At 40.2% G+C, this 13508-nt stretch overlaps 1 protein-coding gene across 6 annotated transcripts; it reads left to right on the forward strand.

Annotated features, from left to right (window-relative positions):
- Window positions 1–1662: 1662 nt before the first annotated feature.
- snx16 (sorting nexin 16) lies at window positions 1663–13240 on the forward strand. Of its 6 annotated transcripts, none has more exons than XM_080865830.1 (9): window positions 1663–1808; window positions 3072–3628; window positions 3757–3843; window positions 6425–6573; window positions 6795–6864; window positions 9744–9880; window positions 9986–10102; window positions 11502–11546; window positions 12651–13240. In XM_080865830.1, exons 2-8 carry the CDS (start codon window positions 3212–3214, stop codon window positions 11518–11520), a joined length of 996 nt encoding a protein of 331 aa, XP_080721956.1. In that variant the 5' UTR covers window positions 1663–1808; window positions 3072–3211; the 3' UTR covers window positions 11521–11546; window positions 12651–13240. The 6 variants fall into 6 exon arrangements, with proteins under 6 accessions (XP_080721956.1, XP_080721957.1, XP_080721959.1 ...); XM_080865831.1 differs by having other exon boundaries at window positions 11502–11541; XM_080865833.1 differs by having other exon boundaries at window positions 11505–11546.
- Window positions 13241–13508: the final 268 nt, after the last annotated feature.

A 13508-nucleotide genomic window follows, 5' to 3' on the forward strand; every position in this document is an offset into this window, starting at 1 on the left:
TCAGTTAAATGACGCAGTTTTTAAGCCTTCTCTGACACACCCAGGCTCATGTAGGTGGCTTCAGCTTGAGAAATGATTAAGAGCTCACACCCATTAGTGAAACATGCACCCACCCTGATGGGTGCACATCTAGTGCCAATGGGTGTGTCTTGGACCCGTTTCCTCAAGTTACCCTGAAAAGAAAAAACTCATACAGAAAAGGGATGGATGGATAAATGGATGCTAAGAAGAAGACAAAGTGCAAGTAATAGTTGATAGTTTATTTAATAATCTTCAGAAGCAGCTCCATACAAATTGTTCTTTGTTTACGATGTTTATATGTGAGGTGTGTTTGAGATGCTGTGCAAATGAGTCACATTTTCCACATGCAGGAGTCTGTCTGGTGGGTAGGTGCGTGATGACCAATCATACAAAGAGATCATTACTAAAGAAGACATTGAAAGGGAAGCTCTTTAAAATTTTCCTCGTTTAAATTAATCACAGAATGACTGATCCAAAAAAAAAAGAAGAAGAAAGACTGGAAGCGCTCCAGTAGGTGCCATTTGAAAGGACTCTTTTGTCCATTTACACTGAAAATATTTGGATAATGTTTGATATATTCTAAACCATATTTGCACACATTTTTTTTCTCCCTCTACTACATGATGACAAAAATGACAAAGTGCAAAATGTCTTTGCGGTTATTCACCACAGTACTCTGATTTATTTCAGAATTCAAAAACATCCTTACCCATAACCAACCACACTGATTTGCATAACATAATCTGTTATGGTGCAAGCTTTAGAAAAATAAGTTTGTGTGTGTGCATGTGTGTGTGTGTGTGTGTGTGGCGTGTGTGTGATTTTGCTACATGATAAGTCAAAGTGGACTTGGAGAGTTCATTCTCTGTGTCAACCTATGTGGCACGTTCAATGACATTGAAAAAACAGCCATGTGGTCATTCAGCTCGTTCCAGGAATCAGGTATTTCTATGGAATGATTCTTCACAGGTTTAAATTATTGACACACACACACACACGGAGGGGGAGGGAGGGAGGGAGAGAGAATGCTTTCAGAAATATAAATGATTGTTTATTGGTCCAAAATGTATTCTGCAGCAGGACAATGACGCTAACATACAGCCAAAGCCATTAAGAACTATCCTCAGTGTAAAGAAGAAGAACAAGTACTGGTCTGGCCCCCACAGAGCCCTGATCTCAACATCATCAAGTGTGTCTGGGATTACATGAAGAGACAGAGGGATGTGAGGAAGCCTACATCTACGGAAGATCTGTGGTTAGTTCTGCAGGACGTTTGGAACAACCTACCAGCCGAGTTCCTTCAAAAGATGTGTGCAAGTGTACCTAGAAGAACTGATACTGTTTCGAAGGCAAAGGTTGGTCACACCAAATATTGAGCTGATTTAGATTTCTCGTTTGTTCATTCACTGCATTTTGTTGATTGATGAAAATAAATGATTAACACAAAGCATTCCTTGTTTACAGCATTTTCCCTACCTGCCTAAAACCTTTGTGTGTGTGTCTGTGTGTGTTTTCTGATAGTACCTGTTTCAAATCCCTTTAAGTCTTGTGTCTACTTTTTTGCTGAGGAATTACATTTTCTATATAGTATTAAGCGTGTTACTGCGCACTCTACTGGTTATGCAAAGGTACTGCCGTCATTGTGGTCAGAGTTCCAGCATGCTAACATGAAAACACAGAGGGAGGAGATACGGCGGCGGGTAAACAGCAACGGGGCAACTACACATTTGGCTCTATGTCTGTAGTAAACATATTTTCGGACAGAGAAGGATATCTGGACTCCTACGGTAAGCGAAAGACCTTTTCACTCGGGGTCGTCTTAGCTCGCTAGCTAACCTGAATGTAATGTGATACATGCCCGGTTCTTTCAGTGGGATGGGGGACGCACCAAACACGGTTTAAAACCGGGCTATTTAACTGTTGGTTTGTTTATTATTGGGAAAAATGCTACCAGGAGAATAAAAACAGATATCCGACGCAGTATTGGTAATTCTTGCTGCATTCGGCATTCAATTGTTGTTGTAAACAGCTATTATATCAGTAAAATTGTTGTTAGCGTACTTTGTATTGTAGTGAAACTAACTAGTGTTAGCTCATGTTAAAGTGTAGCTAACTTTGACGGTGAGAACGGTAACGTTTTATAAACTGTACTCTTGTGGTTTTCTGATAGTAGTTCTCTAAACTGAAAGGCGGGTTAACACTATTACACGACCATGTTTTGTTAATGAAGTTCTCAGAGCTCAGAAAGGACGTCGTGAATCGTAGTGAATGCGGTTAGCTTGCTTGCTAAAATAACATAGAGGGTAGCTATATCGTTAGCGACTTGGTCTAAAAATGGCATTCATGTTTACGAAGCAGGGCAATTACATTAGAAAGCCCGTGTTTTGTTGTAACGCTGGCTGCCGTCCCAGAGTTTTCGCCGTGTTTCACCAAAATAGCAGCAGGACCTTGTCAATTAGTGAGAGCCATAAATGACATGTCTCATTGTGTTTACTTCTTACATCTATCCTTTCATCCTCTTTCTGCTGCTGAGTTATTTTTTCCCCACTTTTGCCTGCCAGATTTTATTTATAATCGCTATATTTTTACAGCGTATATTCCCATTACGAGTACGTCAGTAGTATTCTTAAACGCTCTTCATTTGTACTCCTATGGAGTGGATTGACTGGTTTCTGAGCAGCTCTGAAGCTGAATTAACACGAACAAAATAGACAGGTAGCTGCTGATTTCTCTGGCCTCTCTCTTTCATGAAAACCAACATGCAGCTCTGTTTCATTCAAGTTGACATGTGAATCTAATCTTTACAGGCTTTTACCGTAATGAATTTTACACATAATACACAAATTCATAAATTATAAATCATATGGGGCTCGTGTCAATAATTCACGTGCCCTGGGTTTGTGAGGTACTTGACAGATTGTGCCACATTTATGTAGACTCAGGGCGAATTAAGTAGATTAGGTTTTAAATACAGATTATTTAGAGGCAGTGTAATGATCCTCCATATAATGTTACACCTAATAACTCCTGTTGTTGTTGTTTTTCTATAGAGTCTTCAATGTCAGCCCTTCAGGCTCAGAATTGCTGCTAGACTTCATCCTCACACAACACTACTGTACCAAGACAAGCTTGGTGTGAAAAGCTTTATTGACTTCTATGGTGGTGTGGCAGGAGTACACAACTCAGGAAGATGGCATCACCTTTTGTGCCTGTTCCTGTGCCCATGGACAGAGCCTTGTCCCGTGGTAGCAACAAGCTGAGACGGGCGCAGCGAGCTTCATCGCTAGGAAGTGTCTCCAGCAGCTCAGAGTCTTCGTCTTCAATCGCCAGGATGGCTGGGGAGGAACATGGGGGAGTCGGATGCGGAGAATTAGATTCCCAACATCAGTCTCGCTGTGCGGACAGGGGTGGCCGCAGCCGAACGCCCCCACCCCTTCAGAGCCCTGTGACACGGGCTAAGTTGAACGGGACTCTGGAACCATCTGTCGAATACTCGAGCTGTCCGCGGTCTATATCGGATCCTAGTGGTAGCCAGCAAGCTGAGGAGAGGCCTATCACCCCCACTGTGCTGGGGTATGAGGTCATGGAGGAGAGGGCCAAGTTCACGGTAGGAATCCAGAAAATTAGTTAGCATGGCAACCGCTGTCTGTGCTAGATTTAGTCTGTATTTATTAGTGACTAAACACTAAAGCAAACATGGTGAGCAGTTATTAACATCTGCCTTCTCTACTGCAGGTGTATAAGATCCTGGTGAGAAAGACTCTAGATGAGAGCTGGGTTGTTTTCAGAAGATACGCTGACTTCTCAAGACTCAATGACAAGGTGTGTTTGGGTGTGTTGTCTGTGCATGGGATTAAATGAGCCGTCCCAAACTGGAAAACTACATGAGGGTAAACCTTATTATAATCCTGCCACAACTGAAGCAACTGGTTTCGACTATCAATCCCTCTGCTTTCAGCAAGCTTTCTTTAGTTGTTGAATGCTCAGTGAACATGATTCGAGCTACACAAAGAAGCCTACTGTTCCCAAACAGCCAGCGGGCCTGAGCCAACTAGGAGCTCTGGTCTCTTGTGGTTTTCAGAGTATATAATCACAGTTAACAGAGGAGACATACTATTATATGAGAATACTATATGGATGGAGAAATCATGTAAAAGGTGTAAGGTTTGAAGAATTTAAGCCTATTAAAAGCAGCTCACAGTAATCATCAGTGGATGTCTCATTGAGAACATGTTTGTATCAATGAGACTGATCACAGTTTGGAAATCTGTCAGTATGAAGTGTGTTTTGATTATTCTGTTAGGATTAAATTTTTTAGCTCTACCTTGGAAAGGTTACAGGGATGAGAGTACTTGGCTGCCGTGAGTGAACGCTTCAGAGGGACCAGCAAATACGAGGCAGAAATACCTAGCATGATCTGTATAGTATGGTTTGTATAATAGAGCACTGACTCTGTACAGGGTGGTTCATCACAAACATTATTTTGAGGTTCAGACCTCAGTCAGCATAGCTTCACTGTGAAGTTTAATCGCATGGTGAAAGCAGACAGGTTTGCATACATGTTTACACACCCCAGGCCACCTCCCTCTGAGTAAATTGACACTGGGACCACATATTAACACAATGTCTCCTAAACCTCTCTACATACAGTCAAAAATATCACCAGACTTGTCCTAAATGTTGAATGCTCTTTGACTTCAATAGAGGGACTTTAGCACGATACAGTGAGGTTGTATGTTTATTCAGCAGAAACATTTGGCAACATGTTGTCATTTTTCTTGAAATCAATAGGCAGAACCTTTTATAGAAACCGTTATATACTCCAAAGAAAGTAGGCAGTCCTAGGTGACAGTGAGGATCTCAGGCTACGTCCACACTAATGCATCGTTTTCTCTCCATTTTGGCCTCCCGTCCACACTGAGGCAGCGTTTTCAAAACGCTCTCAAAAACGCATACATTTCAAAACAGTGTTTTCGCATCGCAGTGTTGACAGCAAAAACGGAGACGCATGTTAGTCATATGATGCAGTCATGTGACCAGTTAAACAAAGAGTTCTAAACAAATGTCTGTCCTCCTCCAGAAAATCTTATGTACGCAAACGCACGTTGTAACTTATCTGGTTCGCGTCTTTTATTTTGACAGCGCACCTGCGGACCACTTATGTGCACCCCTGATTATACAGCAGTTGTTTTGTTTGCTCTCAATTTTGACAGCCCTATTAAAGATATATAAAGATATATCCAGATAACTTTTTCAAATTCTTTAATTCTCACTCGCTTTTGCAACTTTGTACTTTTGTGTTACTCGCAGCAACAACTCCACTTCATTGTTAGTCCATTTAAAAAACTCGGTGCTTTTTCTCAACATTTTGGTGCAACTTTTCAAAGAGCCGGAAAGTAAATAAACAGCTGACAGAAATGAGGCAGGTCGAATCTTCTAGCCTCAGAAATACCAACCTGGCAACATGTATGGGAAACACCTTGCGTAACCACAGCAAAACCCATGTGCTTTCTATTTGTATACTAATGTTTCAGACAGTCACACTTGTATACATACCTATTGTGTCCAGGCTATATTAAACCTCACACAACAAGTTTTCATGTAAAACTCTTCCAGCCTCCTACTCACTATGCAGCTATGAACATTTTACAAACAGTCTGGTTTTGCATGTAAACACTTTGCATATATCCTATCAAAGCTTAAGCTCAGAATGAAGCTGGAATAATAGGTTTATTAATAGAGGTACGTCTCACCACCCGTGACCATGGGAACAGTTTGTGAGGAAAGCATTTCTGCTGAATGAAGCCAAGTTTACTACAAGAAAGAATTCATGTTGGATTTAACACAGTGGTAAGTAACACATTAAGAAATGTGTAGTTGCACCAAAAATGCATGAGGTCTGTAATATGACACCAGCATAGCGCAGAACACTAATCTGGACTTTCACCTGTGTGATTAAAAAAGCTCATGAGATTTAAAGCTCATTTTGAAATTTTGTTGTTTTTTTTTTGGGGGGGGGGGGGTTTAAGTGTTTTTGGATGTATGGTTGTATCTTGAATGCACGTGAAATAAAAATGTGACAATCTGATGACAGACTATTATGAAAAACATTTTTGATTATGACATTTCTGTGATTTGGTTATTTAGTAAGGTATATAGATCAGAAAGTAGCAGACCTGTGCTCTTTTGTTTGGATGCAGGTTTGATCCGAGCACAAAATCTAGACGAAGAGTGTGTTTGCTTTGTGGGCTGGAAGCGTTTTTCTTGGCCCGCCACCAACTTTATTACTTTTATCTCTGCATGATGTCTACACGGCCCTTACATGACTGTCTTTGCCCCTACAGCCTGTAGCTGAATGTAAGGGCAATCATTCACTGTGTGTGTCTGTGTGTATTTGTTCCAGCTGAAGGAGACATTTCCAGGCTTCCGCCTCTCACTGCCTCCTAAGCGCTGGTTCAAAGACAACTATGACAGTAACTTCCTGGAAGACAGACAGTTAGGACTGCAAGCTTTTTTGCAAAACTTGGTTGCACACAAGGACATCGCCAACTGGTATGAGCCTATTATGTTTAATAATAAAAATGTTACTGGGCCATATTTTATGTCATGCTGGGTCATTATTGCAGACAAACCTTGCCGTAACTCTTAGTTTGTGTTGGCTGCATCAGAGCTATGTGGAAAATACATGCATAGCTAAAAAGATAACTGATATCAGTGTGAGCTGACCTGTTTTCTAATCTTTCTAATCTTACATCATTTATTGTTCTTGACAGCCTGCCGGTGAGAGAGTTTCTGTGTCTCGATGATCCACCTGGGCCTTTTGACAGTCTGGAGGAGAGCAGGGTGAGTGTGCATTTAGAGTATGTGTAAGTTGGATGCTGAAGCTTTTGAGCATCAGTTACTTCTACTCCTCCTCCACATCTTGTCCCAGGATAGACACAGGACATGTAGCTGTCCTCTGCCTTTTAAGTTAATCATTACCTCTGGTGTTATTCAAATTTAGAAGGACGGGATTCCTCCCAGTTGAATCAGTGCATTCTTAGTTTTAAAGCTGTTTTGCAATTTGTTTATCCCTGCCATTAAGGAATATATTAAGGAAAACTACATCTGGCAACTGAAAATCTCATATGAAAGAACCGGAAAGCAGCTAACAGACTGAGCACTGTTCTTGGACTTTGCAGCAAACAGAGCCAACATGGAAAGTTATGGAAAGGAAACCCTTAATCTCATTACAAAAGACAGTGCAGTGAGATGTCAGGTGCCTAAACCATGATGGTATATGTCGTCTAGAGATGGCACGATACCACTTTTATGTCCGATACCGATATCGTAAATTTGGATATCTGCCAATACGATATGAATCCGATATAGTGTATTTTTTTGTTTTTTTATTATCTTGCTGCATTATTTTATAAGTTCAAACTCAAGTTTAAAAAAACCAAAACACTAAAGCTATTCTGTTATACCTGTATGTAAAAAAGAAAAAAAAAAAAAAAAAAAAAAAAATACACTGCACCTAAAATATTTGATAGTTCGGTAATACTGATCTACTGATCAATCTAATAAACTTAAACCTAGTCTATCCTCCCAATTCTGGTATTTTAAAGAGTACTTAGTGGAAATATTAAGCAACCTAACTAATAGGGTTCCAACTCCCAGCAAAAAAAAAAAAAATAGGGAACCACCCCCCACCCTCCACCTCGTGATGCTTAATCGATGTAATCAACTTTAATTTAATGCACAAAAAAATGCACAGAAGTCAATTATTTTTCCACAATAATTAAATAGATTCAACATCTTTCTTCAACCGAATTGCAGACTGCACAGATGGTACCTTCCCAAAGGAAAAAGTAGTAAAGCTTACTAGAGATGGCACGATACCACTTTTTTATGTCCGATACCGATATCATAAATTTGGATATCTGCCGATACCGATATGAATCCGATATAGTGTTTTTTAATCAACAAAACTGTTTTTTTTAAATATCTTGCTGCATTTTGTATAAAAGTTCATACTCAAGTTTAAAACAACAACTACACTTAAGCTATTCTGTTATACCTATATGCAAAAAAAAAAAAAAATTTCATAGTTCAGCAATACTGATCAATCTAATAAACTTAGACCTACACCATCCTCCCTATTCTGGTATTTTAAAGAGTACTTAGCGTAAATATTAAGCAACCTAACTAATAGAGTTCCAACTCCCAGCAACAACAAAAATAAATAAATAAAAAATAGGGAACCACCCCTCACACTCCACCTCATGATGCTTAATCGACGTAATCAACCTTAATTTGATGCAGTGTGAAAAAAAAAATGCACAGAAATCAATTATTTTTGAAGAAATATTAAATAGATTCAACATCTTTCTTCAACAAAATTGCAGACTGCACAGATCGTACCTTCCCAAAGTAAAAAGTACTATAGCTTACTAGGGTATATATATTAGACTTAATAGTTACTATATACAGTAATTGACTTCTATTCATTTTACATCAAATTAAAACTTTGGGTGTCAGATAATTATTTATTAAAAGCTCGACATTTTAAATGAGAATAAGAAAGAAAAGTATGTCTTTGTGCCCCCTTTTCCCTGTTAATGCCCTATCGGCCCCCCTGGCTAAACTTTGCTAGATCCGCCCCTGCACAGTTACCAGCGTCAGCTGTAGAAAAAGATCCTCGAGTAGAAAGTAATAATAAATAAATTCTAACAACAGATTATCAAGCTTAAACGTGCTGCTGTTGTTCAGCCGCTGGTTTCCTCTTTCTGGTGCAAAGTGGGCCAAAAACAAACCAGAGAGACGGACTCGCGACAGAAAAGCCGATCAGCTGATCATTAAGCAGTTTCATGATTGAAGTAGCAGCCAGAAGAGGCAGTCGCTCCATATATCGTTTGGCAAGCTTAACGCAGGAATGCTTTACAAACATTCAGAGATGGACTTACACACTTGCTTTACTTCTCTCGGGATAACTTTGTCGGAGATGAAATGCCAGGTTGCTAGCGAAGCTCCACATGCTATCCAGACCACCGACAGGTCCTGCATGCCACAGCCGCTCTATCACGTGATGCATACTGCTCCGACGTGCTAACGTTCTGAGGTGAGTTACGGCGTGTTGCAAGTTTTGTGAGGTGCTTTCGTGATATTTAATGGATCGGATTACATTTTTTATTTTTCTCCGATATCCGATCCAGTAATTTAGGTCAGTATCGGACCGATACCGATACGTAATATCGGTCCATCTCTAAAGCTTACTAGGGTTTATTAGACTTAATAGTTACTATATACAGTAATTGACTTCTATTCATTTTACATCAAATTAAAACTTTGGGTGTAAGATTCAGATAATTATTTATTAAAAGCTAGACATTTTAAATGAGAATAAGAAAGAAAAGTATGTCTTTGTGCCCCCCTTTCCCCTGTTCATGCCCTATCGGCCCCCCTGGCTAAACTTTGCTAGATCCGCCCCTGCACAGTTACCAGCCGTCAGCTAGAAAAGGATCCTGGTGTAGAAAGTAATATTAAAAAAATTCTAACAACAGCTTATCAAGGTTAAATGTGCATCAAATGCATGCTGAAGCTTTTGGCACAGACCTCACAGCCCGCTGGGCCTTTTCAATTCACGAACTTCTGAAGAAAACCCCATTGTTGTTATCTATATGGTATTTTGACCATGTAAAGATGTAAATATTTTCTGCTCCTCATTTCCCCCCTTCTTCTAGGCGTTCTGTGAGACTCTGGAGGAGAGCAACTATCGTCTTCAGAAGGAGCTGCTAGAGAAGCAAAAGGAGATTGCCTCCCTAAAGAGGAGACTGGAGGAGAGGGAGCAAGCCATCCTACTACTGGAAAAGCATATCAAGTCAGTAGATAAACACAACCGTATGCATCCTTAGAGAGATTCACAAAAGTCTCACATGTGAGAGGAGAATGACCTTTTGGATGTGTGTGTGAATCTCTGTTGCAGCGATGAGTGTGTTAGTCCAGAGTCTCCATGTCGACTGTCAGCTCAGGGCAGTGAGAGCAGTGCAGATGTGGAGTCATCTGCTGCAGAGGCCGATCAGGACATCCCTGAAGACACCGGGTAAGAGACGCTCGCATAAACCACAAATGGCAACGATAAAACAAGGAGTAGGTTTGATCTACTACTCCTCTAATGTGCTCCTGACACCAACCAAAGTTCATGTGATTTCCACAGAATTATATCTGTTTATGCTGCCACAACATCGAAGTTAAAGCAGATTTTCCATTTATTTTAAAAGTGGATCAAAGGTCGAGGGGCAAGGTTCATTTGTGAATTTAAACCACCTTAAGGAGCATTCTCGTAAGGTTAACAGGCTTTCTTGCAAGGCATTTCAGTCCATTTGATTTTGTCCGTCTTGCACAAAACTTGCATGTTTTTTGTCTTTCGTGATAATCTGGAGTTAATAAAACCCCACATAAGACCATCAGGAAAGTTAAAGGCATCACGGCTCATAAACTGCTGGAAGCCTTGAAGCCAAATGAATAAATGATGTGTTGGATTTACAACTGCAGTTAATGTAGTAAACTGGAGATGACTGAAAATCTCAAAAGCTCATTATTAAAACCACTAGTAGAATTTGTCTTATCTGAGGACGTGCAGTTTTCTGCGACTGATTAGGGTGAAAACGGTTTGCACAGCAGAGAACTTGATTTATAGGCCCTGAAGAGTGTGCACCTCTCTTACTTCATCCTCTACAACCTAATTTAATTAAATGACAGTATTTACTGATCTCATAGGAGTAAGACTCACAGAGTGCAAGGTTCGGTGTATCTTTCCTCCTCATGGAAAAGGTTTTCACATTTTTAAGCAAGTAGAAAACCGTTTTAATATCAGAATTTAAAAAATGTTCTTTACTGTCAGTAGAAGAGTTAAATTTCGAACATGTAAATAAACAGAAAACAAAAAAGTAAAGACATCAAGTTGTCATAAATATCTCTAAATCTACACAATGTTTATGCTCAAAAAGGAGTGATGTTTACACTTTTAAAGAAACACGAAAAATAAAAATCAACATCACGCAGAAAGGAAGTTGTTCAGTTGTTGGGAATGAATACTGAAATCGACTCTGGTGTTTGCACGGTTTTCTCACTACAATGGGCGTTGTGGGTTTGAACTGTGGTTCTCATCACTGCCCAGATGTTGTTTTTTATTCCAGGATTGGACATTATTTACCAAATACTGGCTGTTGTTATGTTTCTGGTATTTTGAAATCAAGAAATACAAATGTCAACGTTTCAGTGATGAGTTTCAGACCCACACGAGAGTCATAAAGACGGCACACACTAGTGTGTAAATGTAGTTATGGTAATAAAAAAAAAAATGGCGTATGCATGTCTGTGAAGATGTTTCTGGTTTAAGGAGAAGATAATTATCATTAATATTCTAAACCTTGTTCCACTTTCTCCTTTTCTTTTTTTAAAATATGTTTTCACTTGTTTTTCACTCTCATATTTCACAGCAGTGCTGCCCCAATGTGAAAATAAAGAGCCCCATAACATGTGAGGTACTTTCAATTGCAGCTCAGCAGGCTAACACTGTGGCATACTGTTTCCTCCCCCCACTCTGTTCTTCTTGCCAATAACATGCATCCCACTGCTAACTGCACAGTAAAGATGTCATGTTTAATGATGTTGGCGTGTTTAAGGATGGGTTCGGATTGCTTTCAAGTCGGTCTAAGTGCAGCGCTCACATGGTAAATGTGCGTTTAATTCCCGTGTTCCCCGGAGCTGCACACATTACATGTAAGTGCTGTATTAAGATTTATTTGAAAAATAAACAAACCTGTCTTTAAAGTGCTCGGAGTCGGGATGTTTCTCCGGATTGGGGTGATTTCACTTTCAGTAAAACTAGTTCAGAAAAATGTCTCCTGATCAAAGTCCGGTCTTAACAAACCACATATTGATTTAAACCTGTCACAGGATTATGCTTTTTAAGGGACAACTATCTGAGTTAAAGGATGTGTTTAAAAATAGTCTAGTTTTAAAGCAAGTGACCTGAAATTGATTTTGCCCCAGCTGTGGTGTGTATTTGTTGTACTCCAACGTCCTGTCCTCTCTTCTGTCTGTGCTGCACTGCACTCCTGCATCACATATGACTAACAAATGGTGTTTGTGCCTCCTTTTCACGTGGTGATGTATGTTCATTACATGACCATTGTAGGTGTTTGGATTTGAGGGAGTGCAGGTTTTTCTTTCTTCCTATTCTCGTCTGTTGGATTGACAGCTTCTATAAAAGTACTACTGTATATAATGCTTTGTGAGTGCACGTGATGTTTGAGGATGTAGACGGGATGTAAACAGTCCTGATGCCCTTATCTGTTATCACTTGTGTTTTAACAGATGCTATATAGAGTTGGATAGCAAGCCTGTCTCGCTGTGTTCTCAGGGGACCTGTACGTGCAGTATTCTGGTGCTGCGGCATCAATAACTTGATGTCTCGGTCTCCCCACATCAATGCCTCACACTTTGAGCTATTCTAGTCTCTCGCATCTGCATTTCCTCTTTGGATCTTTGTCTGTCTGTCTTTGTGTTGCCTGATGTTCTCTCGTCCCGTTACCTTCTGTCACGTGCTCAGTGTATTTCTTCTGCTCTGACTTCCCTCTCTCCAGTGGCAGGTGTGAGGTGCAGCCTGTGCGATCCTCTGCCTGTTGGTGCGGTCCGTCGCTCAGCGTCTCTCCTCCCGTCATCCAGGTCACTCAGCTCTACCACAAGAACTCAGAACACTAACAATAAACCCGGGTCTTCCTCGTCATCTCTTTTTGTTCTCCCTGCCTTCTTTTCCTCCTCCTCACTGCAGCATTAGTCCACATGTTTGTTTGGGTTGTTTGTTTTTTAGTTTTTCTTGTGTTCTTATTTGTACTTTGCCTTTACCACGTCCTTTCACATCTCATCTTACTACCTGTCAGAGGGCAAGTGATGTTTCATTGTCCAGTCATGGAGTTGGATGATACCTCAAGATCTGGACTTAAAAGAGAATGGTTGTATACTAAAAGCAACAAACCATGGGAAATTTTATCCGGCACCTACAGAAGATGTTGAACACCTTGTTGGGACTTTGGACTAAATGGATCTGTCTGACAGTGTGTTTGGATTTCTTGGTCCTGATGATTCACTTTTGAACCCAGTGTGTATCCACAAGACCTCATGAGTTAGAGCCCAAAGCCAAAGTCTGAATTTTTGACCAAAAAGGAGAAAAGGGCAGATTTCACAATTGTGACAATCTATATGAAATCTGAATTATAATCTCAATAGTTTTCGCTGCAGTCCTTTGCCTTATGGTATCTTAGTTGTTATGAGAGGCCCTCTTTATAAACCAGGGAAACGACACCCCCGTGTGGCTGTTCAAATAAAAGTCTGACTCAGGATAAGCAGGTAACAGGTGTGTTTGACAGAGGATTGGTAACGATTGGTCTGCAGGTACTTCATCTCATTGCAGTGTACTGCCATTTACTGTTATTGTGGTAGAC

This window comes from Rhamphochromis sp. 'chilingali', assembly GCF_963969265.1.
Source record: "Rhamphochromis sp. 'chilingali' genome assembly, chromosome: 18".
In the NCBI taxonomy this organism is placed as follows: domain Eukaryota; kingdom Metazoa; phylum Chordata; class Actinopteri; order Cichliformes; family Cichlidae; genus Rhamphochromis; species Rhamphochromis sp. 'chilingali'.